The sequence below is a fragment of the Cherax quadricarinatus genome, chromosome 39, assembly GCF_038502225.1.
Source record: "Cherax quadricarinatus isolate ZL_2023a chromosome 39, ASM3850222v1, whole genome shotgun sequence".
Classification (NCBI taxonomy): Eukaryota; Metazoa; Arthropoda; class Malacostraca; order Decapoda; family Parastacidae; genus Cherax; species Cherax quadricarinatus.
Genome location: NC_091330.1, coordinates 19,511,301 through 19,528,728, shown reverse-complemented (window position 1 = coordinate 19,528,728; position 17,428 = coordinate 19,511,301). Strand labels below are relative to the sequence as shown.

The following is a 17,428-nucleotide window of genomic DNA, read 5'->3' as shown; positions in this document are numbered from 1 at the left end:
GACCTTGCTTGCATCTGGATTTGCTTGTATGCAGAGTCAATTTTCCTCATTTAAATTAATTGAAATGCAATTTATCCATTCCAGTGGAATTCTGTCACAGTTCATCTAATATGACATAATAAACAATATAGATAACATAGAAACCTGATATGTACTCTAGAATGAATAAAATATGTCATTCACGTAGTGGTATTGTCGGTGGACGAGAGTTTGTCTGGAGACCGGACAAAATGCTCCTTGAATAATTTTGCTAATATCATCTATATGGCTTATTTATCTATAACAGTTCATCTGATATGACATAATAAACAGTATATAGTAAATAACATAGAAACCTAGTATATACTCTAGAATGAATAAAATAGTATGTCATTATGTAACAGGTGGAGGCGACCACAACTGCTCCTGCTTTGTTGTAGTAAACACTGGCATCTAGTGATGGCCTTTTGAAGCCGTCTCTTATTATAATTATTATTATTATATAGTACATTGCTTTTATACATGTATTATTATTACACATATATTAATGTTATTATTTTATTATACTATTATTGTACAGTAGGGCCCCACTTACACGGCAGGTTAGGTTCCAGGCTACTGCCGTAAAGCGGAAATCGCCGTAAAGTGGAACACCTCTTTTTTCCACTTATAAATGCATACAAATATACTAGATAACAAGTTTACACTAACATATATTAAGTTAGTAAGTTTATTCAGATATACACAAATGCAGTTACATAGATTATCATACATAGCAGGATATGTGTAAAGTACCTAGGATAACCCAAAAAAGTCAGACAGAGTGACTTATTTCCATTGGGGTTAACAGTAGAACTAGGCATCAAAAAACATTTAAAAAGTAAAATACACACATAGTAAACTCATTATTTACCTTAAAATATTTGTAGTCTTAACCCTTTCAGGGTCCAAGGCCAAAATCTGAAGTCACGCACCAGTGTCCAAGAAATTTTGAAAAAAAAAAAAAAATATTTTTTCTTACAGAATTAAAGAGCATATTTTTGTGAAGGTAATAAAACAAAAAAAAATTAGAATCTTATCAGTACTTACCGAGATACAGTGCCAAGAAGTTTATAGAAAATGATGTGGTGGTGGCAACATCGACGAATTCCACATACGCGTATTATATTATTTTGTTGTTTTAGTTGTTTTTTCTTTTCTTTTCCAATTTTTTTTTATTCCTACTAACATTTGGGGCCTGAGAGACCAATACTGTATATAATTGATATATATAAACTCACTGTATTGAACACAATAACCGCACTCAAGTTATCATATTATTGTTTACCACTGTTGTTTATTACAATAAACATGCACAAATCTTGTATAATACTAATGTTCTATCATATATTTACATATTTACAATCACTGGACATGGTTTTAGAACTGCTGGAGCTTGTGGAACTCCTTGAAACAAGGCACCATGCACAGAGGCACCTTACATTCCTCACACATAAACCGAGTGTCTTTGCGTCTTTGTTGCCGTCGTTTTGTTTGTGCACAGACAATGCATCTCTTCTGAGCAAATTTCTTTTGAGTTGAAGGAAGCTGTATTATGAAATGATCACCTTCTCTCCTCAAACGCTTGGGTATATCGTGATGAATTCGAGGACCATGTTGTATTGCAGGTGTTGTTACCTGGTACTTCATTATGAGTTGTCTGACAACAGACAAACAAAATTCACCATACGGTGGTCTGTTACCAGTCTTTATTTGGTACATATTATATGCATTGAGCATTGAAATGTCCATGAGATGGAAGAAAAGTTTCATGTACCACTTGTAACTCTTACGAACACAGTCAACAACACCAATCTGCATGTCACACTTGTCAACCAAGCGCATGTTTTGTGTATAATCAATCACTGACACTGGTTTTCGAATACGTTCATTAGTCACTCGATCAACTTTGCCACTGTCTTGCATTTCATTACGGTGAATGGTTGTCAACAATGTGACATCTCGTTTGTCATGCCACCGTAATGCCATGATGTCATTGGCAGTAAACACCTGCACGTCATCACCACGAGCACCTGCGTTGAGCCTGGGCATATGTTTACGATTAGAACGCACTGTGCCACACACATCTGTCTTGTTCACTCGCATGAAATCACTGAGTAATGGGCTTGTGTACCAGTTATCGGTATATAATATATGGCCCTTACCAAGATAAGGTGCCATCATGTTTCTCACTACGTCACCTGAGATACCCAATAACATCTTGGTATCTTTCAATGTTTTACTACCCGTGTATACAACAATATCCAACACCAGGCCACTGTCACAATCACAGAGTACAAACAATTTTATACCAAAGCGGTTCCTCTTGCTCGGTATATACTGCTTGAATGACAGTCTACCTTTGAACAAAATCAAAGACTCGTCAATTACAAGATTCTTGAATGGATAAAAGTATATCCTGAACTTTTGTTTGAGATACATGAAAACATTTCTAATCTTGTATAACCTGTCACTTCTGTCAGGCCTGGTTTTGTCAGAGAAGTGCAACATACGTAACAGTAAGATAAACCTGTTCACTGGTATTATTTCACTGAAGGATGGGGTAGAAATTAGCCGATCTGTGGACCAGTATGCTTTTATATTATGCTTATAGACGTGAGGCATAAGCATTATTGTTGCAAAAAGCAAATACATTTCTGCAACAGTCGTCTCTTTCCACCTGTGTAGTCTTGACTGTGGTGATAAGATCGTATTTGCCATGGTGTACTGAAAATACTTATTACTTTCCCTGGCAATAATTTCCATCAATGGCTGGTCAAAGAATAATTCAAAGAATTCCAGTTCATTGGCCGTGGTTCCAAGGGGACAGGTAGGTAGAATTCCACTTTGAGAGTCATCAAAGTGGTGAGGCTTGGGAACAAAATTGGGATTTTGCTGCCAATCCCACATACGGTTTTGTGGTGGATACTGGACATCATAGGCTGGTTGTACGGGTGGTTGTGGTTGTGGCGGGCTGGTGGCTGACGCTCCGCTTTGTCCTTGAACTGACGAGTCAGCAGTGTGGGTCCCCGCGTGGCACGGTGAGTCACGCATGGCAGTGCCACTACCACCACCAGCACCACTAACACCATCCACTGATGCCTGTGGCCCATCCATGCCAAGTGTAGCCACATCATCCTCACTATCACTACCTAAAACGGGTGTAGGGCCACGGGATGTACTCCGGGATGTACTCCGTCCCCTGGGCACAGCATAGGGTACACTACCCGAGCGCATGCGGCGGCGAACATACCAACGCTTCACTGGTGAATATGATTCCTCACTGTCACTACTCGAATGATCGTCGAGTGCAATAAAATCACAATCCACGTCAGAATCATCGTCATTACTGAAGTCAGAGGCCTGGCCACGCGAAAATATTAGTTTTCTCTTACGTTTAGGAACACCCGACCGTGAGTCACGAGTGCCCACACCAGAGGTAGAAGGTCGAGGACCGTCGGGGTTTTTTGCACTATTATCGATATCCTGGTCATTATTTTCGGTCACTAACTTATCAAAGCCGTAGAATTCGTCTTCATTTGCACTTCCATCAGTGTCAGAACTATCAGACAGGAAGAGGAGAGTCCCAATTTTCCGGGGAGTGAGAGCTGACTTGCGACGAGGCATGGTGAACAAGGGTGACTGAGCCGGCGTTCCCACAATGCTATGCAGGCGCCTAGATTTTTTGTTTACGGCGCACACCCACGGCGCAGACCCATTCTCTCACATGTAGGCCTATGAGTGCTTTCGCGCTAAATTTGACGGCGCTAGAATTTTGGCGTAGATCTACAGTTTGGACACTCACCGAAAAGCCGTAGATCTACGGGACGGACCCTGAAAGGGTTAATCTAGAGTGAGACAAGTAGTATTTATTGTAAGAAAGCAAGTGTGGTATGTATGGTAGTCAGCCAGGCTACCATACCAGGCCACCCCACCCACACATAATATTCTATAACATTTAAGCATCCCAGAGCGTTAAAATGCATATACAGTTCACTCATTACTTACCTTAAAATATTTGTAGTCTTAATGTAGGGTCAGAGGTGAGTAAACAAGATAAAACAAATAAATGAGAGAGAGAATGAGTACATAAGAGAGGACACTCGTGGAGTTATGTAAACAAAGTAGACGAATGTGAGTTATGTAAAGAAAAAGTGTACATGTCTGGTTTGTGTACAAGTTACATTGTGTACAAGTTGTCTCTACGTTGATATGGTGGAATAAATGAAGAGGAGCACTCCCATTTTATAGAAGAAATGCCGCTCTGAGTGAAGGCATATGAAAGGAATAATTTTCTACAGTTAACCCCAGTAACACGTTTTCTCTTATGTTGGACTAGAGAAAACGTTATTCTTGCCATCACTAATATAAGTTGTCTGGCTCTCACATCTCATATTTATTTATTTATTCTACTGTGGGGTGTATTTATCATCTTTATATGTTATGTATCGTGTTTATTATATAATTTTGAAAAAATATCATAGCTGGATTAATAAAAATGTGTATATTAACATAATGTATGACATTTAATGAGACTTGGTGATTATTATTGTTATCATTGCTAATATGGCATCGCTTGTTTAAGTTGTCTGGCTCCCACATCTCATATTTATGTTTATTTATTCTACTGTGAAGTGTATTTACCATCTTTATATTATGTATCATGTTTATTTTATAATTTTGAAAAAATATCTGACATGGATTAATGAAAATGTATATATTAACCCTTTGACTGTCACAAGCCCCTTTCTGAAACTGTCATTCTATGTCACAAAATTTTTGGGAAAAAAAAAAATTCTTGTGAAATGATAGAGAATCTTTTCCCGATGGTAATGACACCAAAAATACGAAATTTGGTCAAAAACTCATGGAATTACTCTCCCGCGAAGTTAGCAGTCTCAGCGGCATATACGCATTGGCGATTTTGCCGCCTTTGAGCCCTGTTGTTGGCCAATTCCTTTGTTACAGTTGACCAAACTCATGGCTATTTCTTTAGAACTCCATTTTTTCTATCAGTTGAGTACAAGAAACTGCCCATTTACTGATTTGAACTACCCAATAAAGTGGTCAGAAATTGGCAATTTGGCCAATTTCACGCAAATTAAAAAAGATGCCAATTTCAAAATAGGGTCCAGAATAAACAATGTAGACATCTTGGCATTAAAATAACATATCCTCTGTTCATTAGTCATGTCTCTAGGCCCCTCTTATATTACTATTGCTTTCTATTTTGATTTTTTATTCATACACCTTGATGTTGGTGAGGGGCTCTTGATTTAGGGAATTGGATCTGTGCTCCAGTTCCCCAAATTAAGCCTGAATGCCTTCCACATCCCCCCCCCCAGGCGCTGTATAATCCTCCGGGTTTAGCGCTTCCCCCCTTGATTATAATAATAATAATTTTATTCATACAAAAAATACAAAATTTACTGTTATGCTGACTACTGCATTATTGTAAAAATGGTATAAATAATATCAGTGCACTAGTGAAAGAATATCAGACTCCCCAGTTGACGTGTATTGGACATGTGGTGTGATTTGCTTACTCCTGAACATTGGTAAAAATCGAACATTTCCGCTACTTTGAGCTCAATTTCAAGGTCGTTTTCATCGTGAAACTAATCAAAATCATCTCTATTTCTGTAATATGTTTTCCATTTTACCACGTGAGACCATGAAAACGAGAATACAATGATAAATACCATATGAAAATACACCTCAAAGTTGGCGTTTAAATCCAAAAAAAAAACGGTCAGTTTTTTTTTCTCTCATTTTGCACTGCGTGCTGCAGGACTTTATGTGGTGCACACTAACCACACAGACCCATTCTCTCACATATGGGTCTACCAGCTTTCTCCTGCTTGATTTGAAGCCGGTAGAATTTGCACGTATTAATACGTCCGAAACAGTGGCGCGTAAGATGTATATATACGACCAAAACAGTCAAAGGGTTAACGTAATGTACGACATTTAATGAGACTCGATGATTATTATTGAGTATTATTATCATTACTAATATGGCATCTCAAGACATAAAACACTCTTATTGATTTTAATGTGTACCTGCATGCCAGCACAGTGTGTAAGTTTATTTAGGTACAGGTATACATAAGTATAATTATCAGAGTATATATAAAATATGAAATAACTTTTAAAAGAACTTGAAATTTTGGAGTTTCCAGACACAATGGACAGACGTGGTGCTTACGGAACTCATGGAGAATGTAAACAAACAGGGTGGGGTGCGGTGACCATATTAGAAAGTCAGGTGGGGGAAGCTGTATAGACAGTTTAGGTTATAATTTGAAATGACCGTATTAGCGGAACGCCGTAAAGCGGGGCCCTACTGTATGTATTATTATTATTACAGGTCTCCCTCCACATTCGCGAGTTCCGCTTTTGCAGGCTTCGAACATTCGCGAATTCCCAGCCACCCAATCATATTTAAAATGTCATTACATATGTTAGGAACTGTGGCGGTGGCAGAGTTTGTTTTTAAGATAAGATAGTCCTTCAATATGACACTGATATCAACTCTATGGCTTATTTATCTATCACAATTCATCTAATATGACATAATAAACAATATTAATAACATAGAAACATGACATATTCTCTAGAATGAATAAAATATGTCATTAAGTATGTCACAAGTGTTGCTGTTGTTGGGTGTATAAGGGCCACTGAGAGCATAAGCCTTACATAGTGGTGGTGGAGGCAGCATCAGAGGAGGTAGAGACTAGAGACGGTGGTGTTGTCAGTCACCCTATATAACTCCAACAACATTGGAGGAGTTAGGTTCGTGCTGTTGTTTTTTATCGATTAATCGCTTAACTTACTTGCTACACTGTTAATGCTACACTTTATCGCTGGCTGGTGCTATAGCCTTTAACAACTCATGCTGCTTTAGTATCGTACATACCTTAGAATCACTGAAGAAGGCACGTTCTCCCCTCTCTCTCTCTCTTCCTCCTCCACTTTGATTCTCTGCTATGAGTTCTTTCTTGAATTCTATGGCTTTTCTCACCTTCTTTACCAAAGGGCTGGCACTAGTACAATATTTTACGATGTTTTCGTATGTTTTATGATTGTTCATGGTTCAATAGGTTAAGGAAGCAGTATTGTTAAGCTAAGTAATTGCTATTATTATATTTCCCTACAGTATATTTGTGCACCAAACATTTGTGATTTTTCAATATTCGCCGAGGTTCTTAATCCCCTAACCCTCATGAATGTGGAGAGAGACTTTTTTTTTTTTTTAACAAGACGGCCGTCTCCCACCGAGGCAGGGTGACCCAAAAAGAAAGAAAATACTTTCATCATCATTCAACACTTTCACTTCACTCACACACACAATCACTGCTTTTGCAGAGGTGCTCACAACAGTTTAGAAGTATATATGTATAAAGATACACAACATATCCATCCAAACTGTCAATATCCCAAACCCCTCCTTTAACCCTTTCAGGGTCCGTCCCGTAGATCTACGGCTTTACATTCAGGGTCCAAACCGTAGATCTACGTCATGAGCTCAGCTCACTCTGATAAACTGTGAGTGGTACATTTGGGCCTAGATATGAGAGAATACATCTGTGTGGTATGTGTGCACCACATAAAACAGATCTTGCATCACACTGTGTATAATGAGAGAAAAAAACTGAAATCATGATTTTTCGATTAAAACAGCGACTTTGCAGTGTTTTTTCGTATGTTTTTTATAGTTATATTTGCGATTTCTTGGTCTCATTTGATAGAATGGAAGGCATATTACAGAAATAGAGATGATTTTGATTTGTTTTAACACTGGAAATGGCTTGAAACTGAGCTCAAAGTAGCAGAAATGTTAAATTTTTGCCGATATTCAAGAGTAAACAAACGACCTCACACGTCTAATACACGCCAGCTGGTGGGTCTAATATGCATTTACAAATATGTTGATGATATTTATACAATTATTACAGTATTGCATAACAGTAAATCTTCTATTTTTTGGTGTGAATAAAAATTCATTATGTGAATAAAAAATCAAAATGGAATTTATTTGTAAAGCCTCAAAACGTAACTAATAAACAGAGGAAATGTTAATTTAGTTCCGGGAATACCTACATTGTTTATTCTGGGCCCTATTTTGAAATTGGAATATTTTGAACTTTGTGTTAAATTGGCCAAATTAACAATTTCTGATCACTTTGATTTGTAGTTGAAACAGTTGACTTGGTGATTTGTTTTGCTCAATCGATAGAATAGAAGTAATACTAGTGAAATAGCTAAGAATTTGGTTGACTGGAATAATGTAATTGGCCTAAAATGGGAGTCAAAGTCGGCAAAATCGCCGATTCGTAAATATCGCTGACACATCAAAATTCTCGAGAGCATAATTTCGTCAATTTTCCATCAAATTTCGTACTTTTTGTTTTATTACCTTCACAAAAAGATTCTCTACCATTTCGTAAGAAAAAATGACAAATTTTTTTTTTTTTTTAAATTCTTGGACACTGGGGCACCACTTCAGATTTGGGCCTTGGACCCTGAAGGAGTTAACCCTTTCAGGGTCCGGAGGTCAAATTTCAGAGTGTGCACCAGGGTCCAAGAATTTAAAAAAAAAATTTTTATTTTTTCTTATGAAATGGTAGATAATCTTTTTCAGAAGGTAATAAAACAAAAAGTGCGAAATTTGATGGAAAATTGATGAAATTATGCTCTCGCGAATTTTGATGTGTCAGTGATATTTACGAATCAGTGATTTTGCTGACTTTGACTCCCATTTTAGGCCAATTACATTATTCCAGTCGACCAAATTCTTAGCTATTTCACTAGTATTACTTCTATTCTATCAATTGAGCACAAGAAATCGCCAAGTCAACTGTTTCAACTATAAAATAAAGTGATCAGAAATTGGTAATTTGGCCAATTTAACACAAAATTCAAAATATTCCAATTTCAAAATAGGGTCCAGAATAAACAATGTAGGTATTCCTGGCACTAAACTAACATTTCCTCTGTTCATTAGTTACATTTTGAGGCTTTACAAATGAATTCCATTTTGATTTTTTATTCACATAATGAATTTTTATTCAAAGCAAAAAATAGAAGATTTACTGTTATGCAATATTGTAATAATTGTATAAATATCATCACCATATTTGTAAATGCATATTAGACCCACCAGCTGACGTGTATTAGACGTGTGAGGTTGTTTGTTTACTCTTGAACATCGGCAAAAATTTAACATTTCCTCTACTTTGAGCTCAGTTTCAAGCCATTTCCAGTGCTAAAACCAATGAAAATCATCTCTATTTCTGTAATATGTCTTCCATTCTATCAAATGAGACCAAGAAATCGCAAATACAACTATAAAAAATATACGAAAAAACACTGCAAAGTCACTGTTTTAACCCTTTGAGGGTCGACAGGCCCTCTCCGAAACTCGTTCTCAGGGTCGGCCAAATTTCAAAAAAAAAAAAAAATTATTTTTTCTTATGAAAAAATAGTTTTTTTTTCTAAACATTATAGGATAAACAAAAAAAATTTACCATCAATACTTACGGAGATATGGATGCATGAATTTTGCAGAAAATGAGCCGCGTATGGCAACAGCGGCGACTGCCGCTCACCCGGTAAACTTTAGTTTACTTGTATTTGAAGGTTTGTTGTTTTTTTCACTATTTTATTTTTTCACATAACTTATGTGGCCTGTGAGACCAAAGTAAGGTGCAATGTACATATATACACTCGTTGTATACAACACAATAAGCACACAAACATAATTATCAATATATTGTTTACAAAACTTGTTTACAAAAACAAACAATACAAAACATTGTTTATTATTATTGTTCTATAATATATATACCAATATACAGTCACTGAACATATTCCTATTAGTTCTGCAGCTTGTGGAACTCTGAAACATGGTGTCATACACAATGGTGTTTTATCTTTCTCCCTCATTCTATCTCTTTCAATCTGTCTCTCTCTTTCTATCTGTCTATCTATCTCTGTCTCACAGGTACACATAAATACAAGTATACATAGTATAAATTACCTAGGATAACCCAAGAAATCCAGACAAAGTGCTATACTCTGCTTGAAGATGTGAGTAAAAATGATGACACAGTCTTGTGGCTCTCTGAGACAGAGAGCTAGACAGATAGACAGATATACAGGGAGCTTGACAGACAGACAAATAGACAGACAGAAATGTTAGTGTACCAGTACCAGTGTACTAGTGTTCCACCCTCCTCCTCCTCTTCTTCCTCTTCCTCCTCTTCCCCCTACTCTTCCTCATACTCTTCCTCTTCCTCCTCTTCCTCTTCCTCCTACTCTTCCTCTTCCTCCTCCTCCTCTTCCTCCTCCTCCTCTTCTTCCTCTTCCTCCTACTCTTCCTCCTCCTCCTCTTCTTCCTCTTCCTCCTCTTCCCCCTAATCTTCCTCGTACTATTCCTCTTCCTCCTCTTCTTCCTCTTATTCCTCTTCCTCCTACTCTTCCTCTTCCTTCTCCTCCTCTTCCTCCTCCTCCTCTTCCTCCTCCTCCTCTTCTTCCTCTTCCCCCTACTCCTTCTCCTCCTTGTCCATAGTGTAAATTACAAGGAGTCCGCAGCTGTCAAAGTGACATATTGGCTCATTACTCTTTCCCCCTCGGCCTGTCAAAACAATGGGGTCGGATGCTGCTTCCCCTCCTCCATTCTATCTAATTATCTTTCTCCCTCATTCTATCTGTCTGTCTATCTCTGTCTCACAGGTACACATAAATACAAGAATACATGGTATAAATTACCTAGGATAACCCAAGAAACCCAGACAAAGTGCTATACTCTGCTTGAAGATGTGAGTAAAAGTGATGACGCAGTCTTGTGGCTCTCTGAGACAGAGAGCTAGATGGATAGACAGGGAGCTTGACAGACAGGCAAATAGACAGACAGAAATGTTAGTATACCAGCAAAAAACAAAGGGAGGGCGATGTTCATCTCATCTTTTGGCATCAGCTCTACCCTCATTTACCCTCATCAAACGTCAGCACTTATCAGATGTTATCTCCCCTTATCTTGTTACTGTCATGGGTGAACATTTATTATTACATATTATTATTATTACCTATTATTATTATTATGTATTATTATTATTATTATTATTATTATTATTATTATGTATTATTATTATTATGTATTATTATTATGTATTATTGTTATCATTACGTATTCTTCTTCTTCCTCCTCCTCCTCCTCCTCCTCCTCCTCTTCCTCCTCCTCCTCTTCTTCCTCCTCTTCCTCCTCCTCCTCTTCTTCCTCCTCCTCCTCCCCCTCCTCTTCTTCCTCCTCCTCCTCCCCCCCTCCTCCTCCTCCTCTGCCTCCTCCTCCTCTTGCCTCCTCCTCCTCTTGCCTCCTCCTCCTCTGCCTCCTCCTCCTCCTCCTCCTCCATTCTTGGAACAAGTTTGAAGATCTTGTAGTTCATAATCACTATCATTATCATCACCAATGCTCACATCTGAGGCTGGGATTTTGGGAAATAGGAGTTTCCTCTTTGATTCTGGTACAACTGAACGACGGCCCAGCACCAGAGGTGGAAGGCTGTGGGTTGTCTGGGTTTTCCTCACTATTACCCATATTATGGTCATTAGTTTCGGTCAAAACCTCACCAGAACCTTGAAACTCATCTTCACTGTCACTTCCATCTGTATTAGAACTGTCACTGGGGAACAAAAGTGTCCCAATTCGCCGAGGAGTGAGGAACTTCTTACCACAGGGCACAGTGGAAATTGTGTACTATGATGGCATTCCCACAATGCACCACTGGGTCCCAGATTTTTTTCCTACTGCGCACACCCACCACACAGACCCATTCTCTCACATCTAGGCTTATCAGCCTTTTCCTGTGAGATTTGAGGCCGCTAGAATTTATGCATACTAGTACGACAAAAACCCCTACGCGTAAGACGTACTAGTACCACGAAAACCCTCAAAGGGTTAATCGAAAATCACGGTCTCAGTTTTTTTTTTCTCTCATTATACACTGTGTGCTGCAGGATTTGTTTTATGTGGTGCACACATACCACATAGATGTATTCTCTCATATCTAGACCCAAATTTACCACTCACAGCTTATCAGAGTGAGCTGAGCTCATGGCGTAGATCTACGGTTTGGACCCTGAACGTAAAGCTGTAGATCTACGGCACGGACCCTGAAAGGATTAAAGTGCAGGCATTGTATTTCCTATTTCCAGGAGTCAAGTCCGGCTTAAAAATAACCGGTTTCCCTGAATCCCTTCACTAAATATTACCCTGCTCACACTCCAACAGTTCGTCAGGTTCCAAATACCATTTGTCTCCATTCACTCCTATCTAACGCTCAAGCCCCTCGCCCACAAAGCCTTTTTTTTATCCCCTCCCTCCAACCTTTTCGAGGACGACCCCTACCCCATTGTCCTTTCCCTACAGATTTATACGCTCTCCATGTCATTCTACTTTGATCCATTCTCTCTAAATGGCCAAACCACCTCAACAACCCCTCTTCAGCCCTCTGACTAATACTTTTATTAACTCTACACCTTCTCCTAATTTCCACACACTGAATTTTTTGCATAATATTTACATCACACATTACCCTTAGACAGGTCATCTCCACTGCCTCCAACCATCTCCTCACTGCAGCATTTACAACTCAAGCTTCACACCCATATAAGAGTGTTATACATTCCCTTCTTTGCCTCCATAGATAACATTTTTTGTCTCCACATGTACTTCAACACACCACTCACCTTTTTTTCTTCAGCAATTCTATGATTAACCTCATCCTTCATAAATCCATCCGCTGACACGGCCATAAAAACCATACGAATACATTGCTAAGGGGAGGCCAATTGCTGAGAAGTGAACTCCATTATTTATGGTCTGATTTCTTTCATTTTTGGTGTATGTTAAGAAGCATCGTACATTGGCCAAGTTTCAATAAGACAGTCCAACAAACAAATGAGATCCAATTCCCTAGATCAAGAGCAAGAACCCCTCACCAGTGTCAAGGAACCTCCCTTGAGGCCTGCTCACTCAGGGAAATTTCGGTCGTGTATGGAAGCAAAAAATAGACTGATCAGCTGCTCGTATTTGGAAAAACTCACATATGGAAGCACTCGCAAGTAGAGGTTCCACTGTACTCGTCCCTCCTTGCATCACTTCTACTTTGTAAAAGCCTCTCATATGCTAACTTTTTCTCTCTTACTAATCTCTTTACATTGTCATTCCACTAATCCCTTCCACACCCACTTTCTATAACCACAAACTTCTGCTGAACACTCTTAACAATATGCTCTAACACTATTCTTAAACTTTCCCCATACATCTTCTTCCCCATTGCCTATATACTCACAGTAGCCCATCTGTCCTCCAACAGTTGTTTATATCTTTCCCTAACTGCCTCCTCCTTTAGTTTTGTAAACCTTCACCTCTCTCTTACTTGATGCTTCCATTTTCCTTGTATGCTATCTACCTTTTACTCTCACTATAGCTACAGCTAAAAAGTGATCTGATATATCTGTGGCCCCTCTGTTATATATTATATGTTATGTAATTAACTGGGCTCTTTGACAGACAGGGAAGCTGTTTTCAGGTACAGTATTATTTTTCAAGTAAGAATATGAAAAGTGTCTTTCACTATGTTTATATTTTTTCCTTGTATTTTTCTGTTTAAAGTATGCTACTTTGCTATTACTGCATACAAAATGTTTATAAGTTTAAAAATAAAATTAATATTTTTTCTTTGCTTCCGGTAGGAGTATTGATGAAAGTAATGAACAAGAAGATTCATCATATGCCAGCATCATTACATTCAAAACTTAGTTATTTAAATTATTTACCTAATGACAGCCAGGAAATTGCATACTAAATGTTTATTTTTATATAAGTTTATTTTCAAATGATATACAGGTAGTCTGTAAGTAAATTTATTTTAGCAGGTACAGCCAATCATCACCAGGTCGGGAGCGAGGACACGCACGTAGACATTCCAGTGCAGAGGCCCATCACGAGGAGGGGGAGGAGTTAACTGACCAGACTGCTACGTTAACATTAACATCAGCAACTGCTAGGGCTCGGGCTCAGAGTGATAGTCAACATGATCGTAGAAGAGATGGTAAGGGCACAAAATTACTTTATTCCAAACTTCAGGACCAGGCATTATGCCAACAAGAATTGTGGGTTTTTTTTATACGATAATGCACAGTTTTATAATATGATGATTTTGTTTTAACCCTTAAATGGTCCAAACATATACAGTGGACCCCCGCATAACGATCACCTCCGAATGCGACCAATTATGTAAGTGTATTTATGTAAGTGCATTTGTATGTGTATGTTTGGTGGTCTGAAATGAACTAATCTACTTCACAATATTCCTTATGGGAACAAATTCGGTCAGTACTGGCACCTGAACATACTTCTGGAGTGAGAAAATATTGTTAACCGGGGGTCCACTGTATATACGTTTTTTCAACATTTGAAAGTATGTAAAAAAATGTACATCATCTTTTGTTTTTTTTACATTTGAAAATGTGTAAAAAAACTTTTATCTACATTTTTTGTTATATTTGAAAATATGTAAAAAAACATAGATTTACTTTTGGAGCACTACTGATATGAACGTCGATCTTTTTGGACCGTTTAAGGGTTAATCACTAACCTAAAAAACATATGTAGTACCTGAATCTAATTTTCATCTCTTTTTAGAATAAAACAATAATTTTCAAAAAGCTATATATGGGAGGGCCCTGCTTTAGGGTGTTATGCTTTACGGCATTCCTCTAGTATGGACATTTCAAATTATGACCAAAACTTGCTATATGGCTCCCCCACCTGATTTTCTAATGTGGTCACCTTGCCCCACCCAGTTTGTTTATATTCTCCTTGAGCTCCACGAGCACCGCATCTCTCCATTATGTCTGGAAACTTTCCAAAATTTCAAATGTTTTTAAGTCATTTCATATTTTATGTATACTCTGATAATTATGCTTATGTAGAGTGGAACCTCGGTTTTCGTCATTAATTCATTTCAGAAAGTCTGACGAAAAACCAAATTCAACAAAACTTGAAGCAAAATTTCCCATAAGAAATAATGTAATTTCAATTAATCCGTTGCAGACACCCAAAAGTATTAACAAAAAATACATTTTTTAGAGAATAACTATAGTTTTACATACAGGAAATATGAGAAATACAGTGGAACCTCAAAAATCGAACTTAATCCGTTCCAGGAGCTAGTTCTAAATTCGAAAAGTCTGAAATTCAAAGCAATATTTCCCATAAGAAATAATGGAAATACAATTAATCCGTTCCAGAAACCCAAAAATATTCACACAAAAAATACATTTTATAGAGATTAATTACAGTTTTACATACAACAAATACTATAGTTTTTAATTATGTATAGTAATACATATAAAATAACATTTTTACTTACCTTTATTGAAGACTGGTGATGGCATCTGGAAGATATGGAGGAGGAGAGAGATTGGGGGGGTTAGTGTTTGGAAGGAGAATCCCCCTCCATGAGGACTTCAGGTAAAGCCCTCTCTGGGGTTACTTCTCTTCTCTGTCTTTTAATGCCACTAGGACCAGCTTGAGAGTCACTGGACCCCTGTCTCACAAAATAACTGTCCACAGTCCTCTGTTTCTGGTGCCTCCTTAGCATTTCCCTAAAATGGGACATGGTTCTGTCACTGAACTTGTTGCAAAGATGGCTTGTTTCACCTTGCTCAGGGTGGTACTTCTGCACAAACATTTGGACATCATTCCACTTGGCACAAATCTCCTTAATCTTTGAAGAAGGCACCTCATCCACTCCCTATATTAACACCTTTCACAACATCAGCTTCCTTGATTTGTTCTTTCTTTGACAGGATAGAACCGATGGTCGACTTGTTTTTCCCATACATCCTGGCAAGCTCAGCAAGTCTCACACCACTCTCATACTTCTGTATTATTTCCTTCTTCACATCTATGGTGTTTCTCACTTTCTTTACCACAGGGGTACCACTAGCAAGTTTCTTTGGGCCCATGGCAGGTTATTTCAGAGTCCCACAAGCACTAAACACAACGAAATAATCGTAAAATGCTTGAATGAGAGTGCAGGTTAGTGTTCACTCAAGCATAAACAAAGCTAGGCTGCTCACGGTGCCTGCGCGGGGACGCGGACAGAGCGGGCAGCAGACAGGTCCCATACCCAGCGGTCCAAAAATAGGGGCGCGTTCGATAATAGGGACACAGTTTGTCCGAAAAAATGGTCCTATTTTCGAAACGTTCGATATGTGATACGTTCGATTTTTGAGGTTGCACTGTATAAAGAACTAATGAAATGGATAAATGAACATTTAATATTACATTTACTTTTATTGAAGACTTGTTGGTGTATGGAAGATGCGAGGAGGAGGAGAGGTTATTGGTTGGAAGGGGACTTCCCCTCCATAAGGACTTCAAGTATCAAGTCCCTATCCGGAATTACTTCCCTTCTTTGTCTTTTACTGGCACTGGACCCCTGTCGCACAAATAATCTGTCCAGAGAGGTCTGTTTCTGGCGTCTCAAAGATTTGCCTAAAATGGAATAAGGCATTGTCCTTGAACATTTTACAGACACAGCTTGCAACAGCTTTGTTAGGGTGATGTTTCTCCACAAAACTCTGCAACTCATTCCAATTTGCACAAATGTCCTTAATCACTGAAGAAGGCACATTCTTCCCTCTCTTCCTCCTCCTCTGAAGCAATTTCCTCAGCTGCGATCTGTTGCTGTTCCAGTTGAAGGTGCTGCAGCTCTTCAGTGGTTAGCTCTTTCCTGTGGTTGTCCACCAACTCTTCCACATCCTGGCCACTCGCATCCAGCCCCGTACTTTGCTATGAGTTCTTTCTTGAATTCTCTCATTTTTCTCGCCGCCTTTATCATAGAGCTGGCACTCCGAACTTTCTTTGGCCCCATGATGGCTTATTTAGCTGTCGCACTCAAACAAGCACAAAAAACAAAGGATTATTACGAAATGTTTCGGATGAATGTACAGGGTAATGCTCACTTGACGAGAAACAAAGCCAAACTGACTCAGAACGCATTGGATGCTTTGTGTGGGTGTGGGTAGGCAGACACAGACAAAGACCAAGGTGATGAATGAAAACTGGGACAAAATTTTGATGGAAAAAGTCATCGAAAACTGAATTCGATGAAAACCGGGGCAAACAAAAACTGAGGTTCTACTGTATACCTGTACCTCAATAAACTTAGACAATGTGCTGGCGTGCAGGTACACATTAAAATCAGTAAGAGTGTCTTATGTCTTGAGACGCCATATTAGTAATGATAATAATAATAATAATCACCGAGTCTCATTATATGTCGTATTTTATGTTAATTTACACATTTTCATTAATTCATCAATGATATTT

At 38.4% G+C, this 17,428-nt stretch overlaps 1 protein-coding gene across 9 annotated transcripts in view; it reads left to right on the top strand.

Annotated features, from left to right (window-relative positions):
• The window catches only part of hppy (MAP4K3-like protein hppy), a 344,184-nt gene that overhangs the window by 252,893 nt on the left and 73,863 nt on the right, over positions 1-17,428 (top strand). For all 9 annotated transcript variants that reach the window (XM_070092488.1, XM_070092484.1, XM_070092486.1 and 6 more), the window contains one exon: positions 13,960-14,138. In XM_070092488.1, the coding sequence (XP_069948589.1) occupies positions 13,960-14,138 (179 nt within the window). The remainder of the gene's footprint in view (positions 1-13,959; positions 14,139-17,428) is intronic.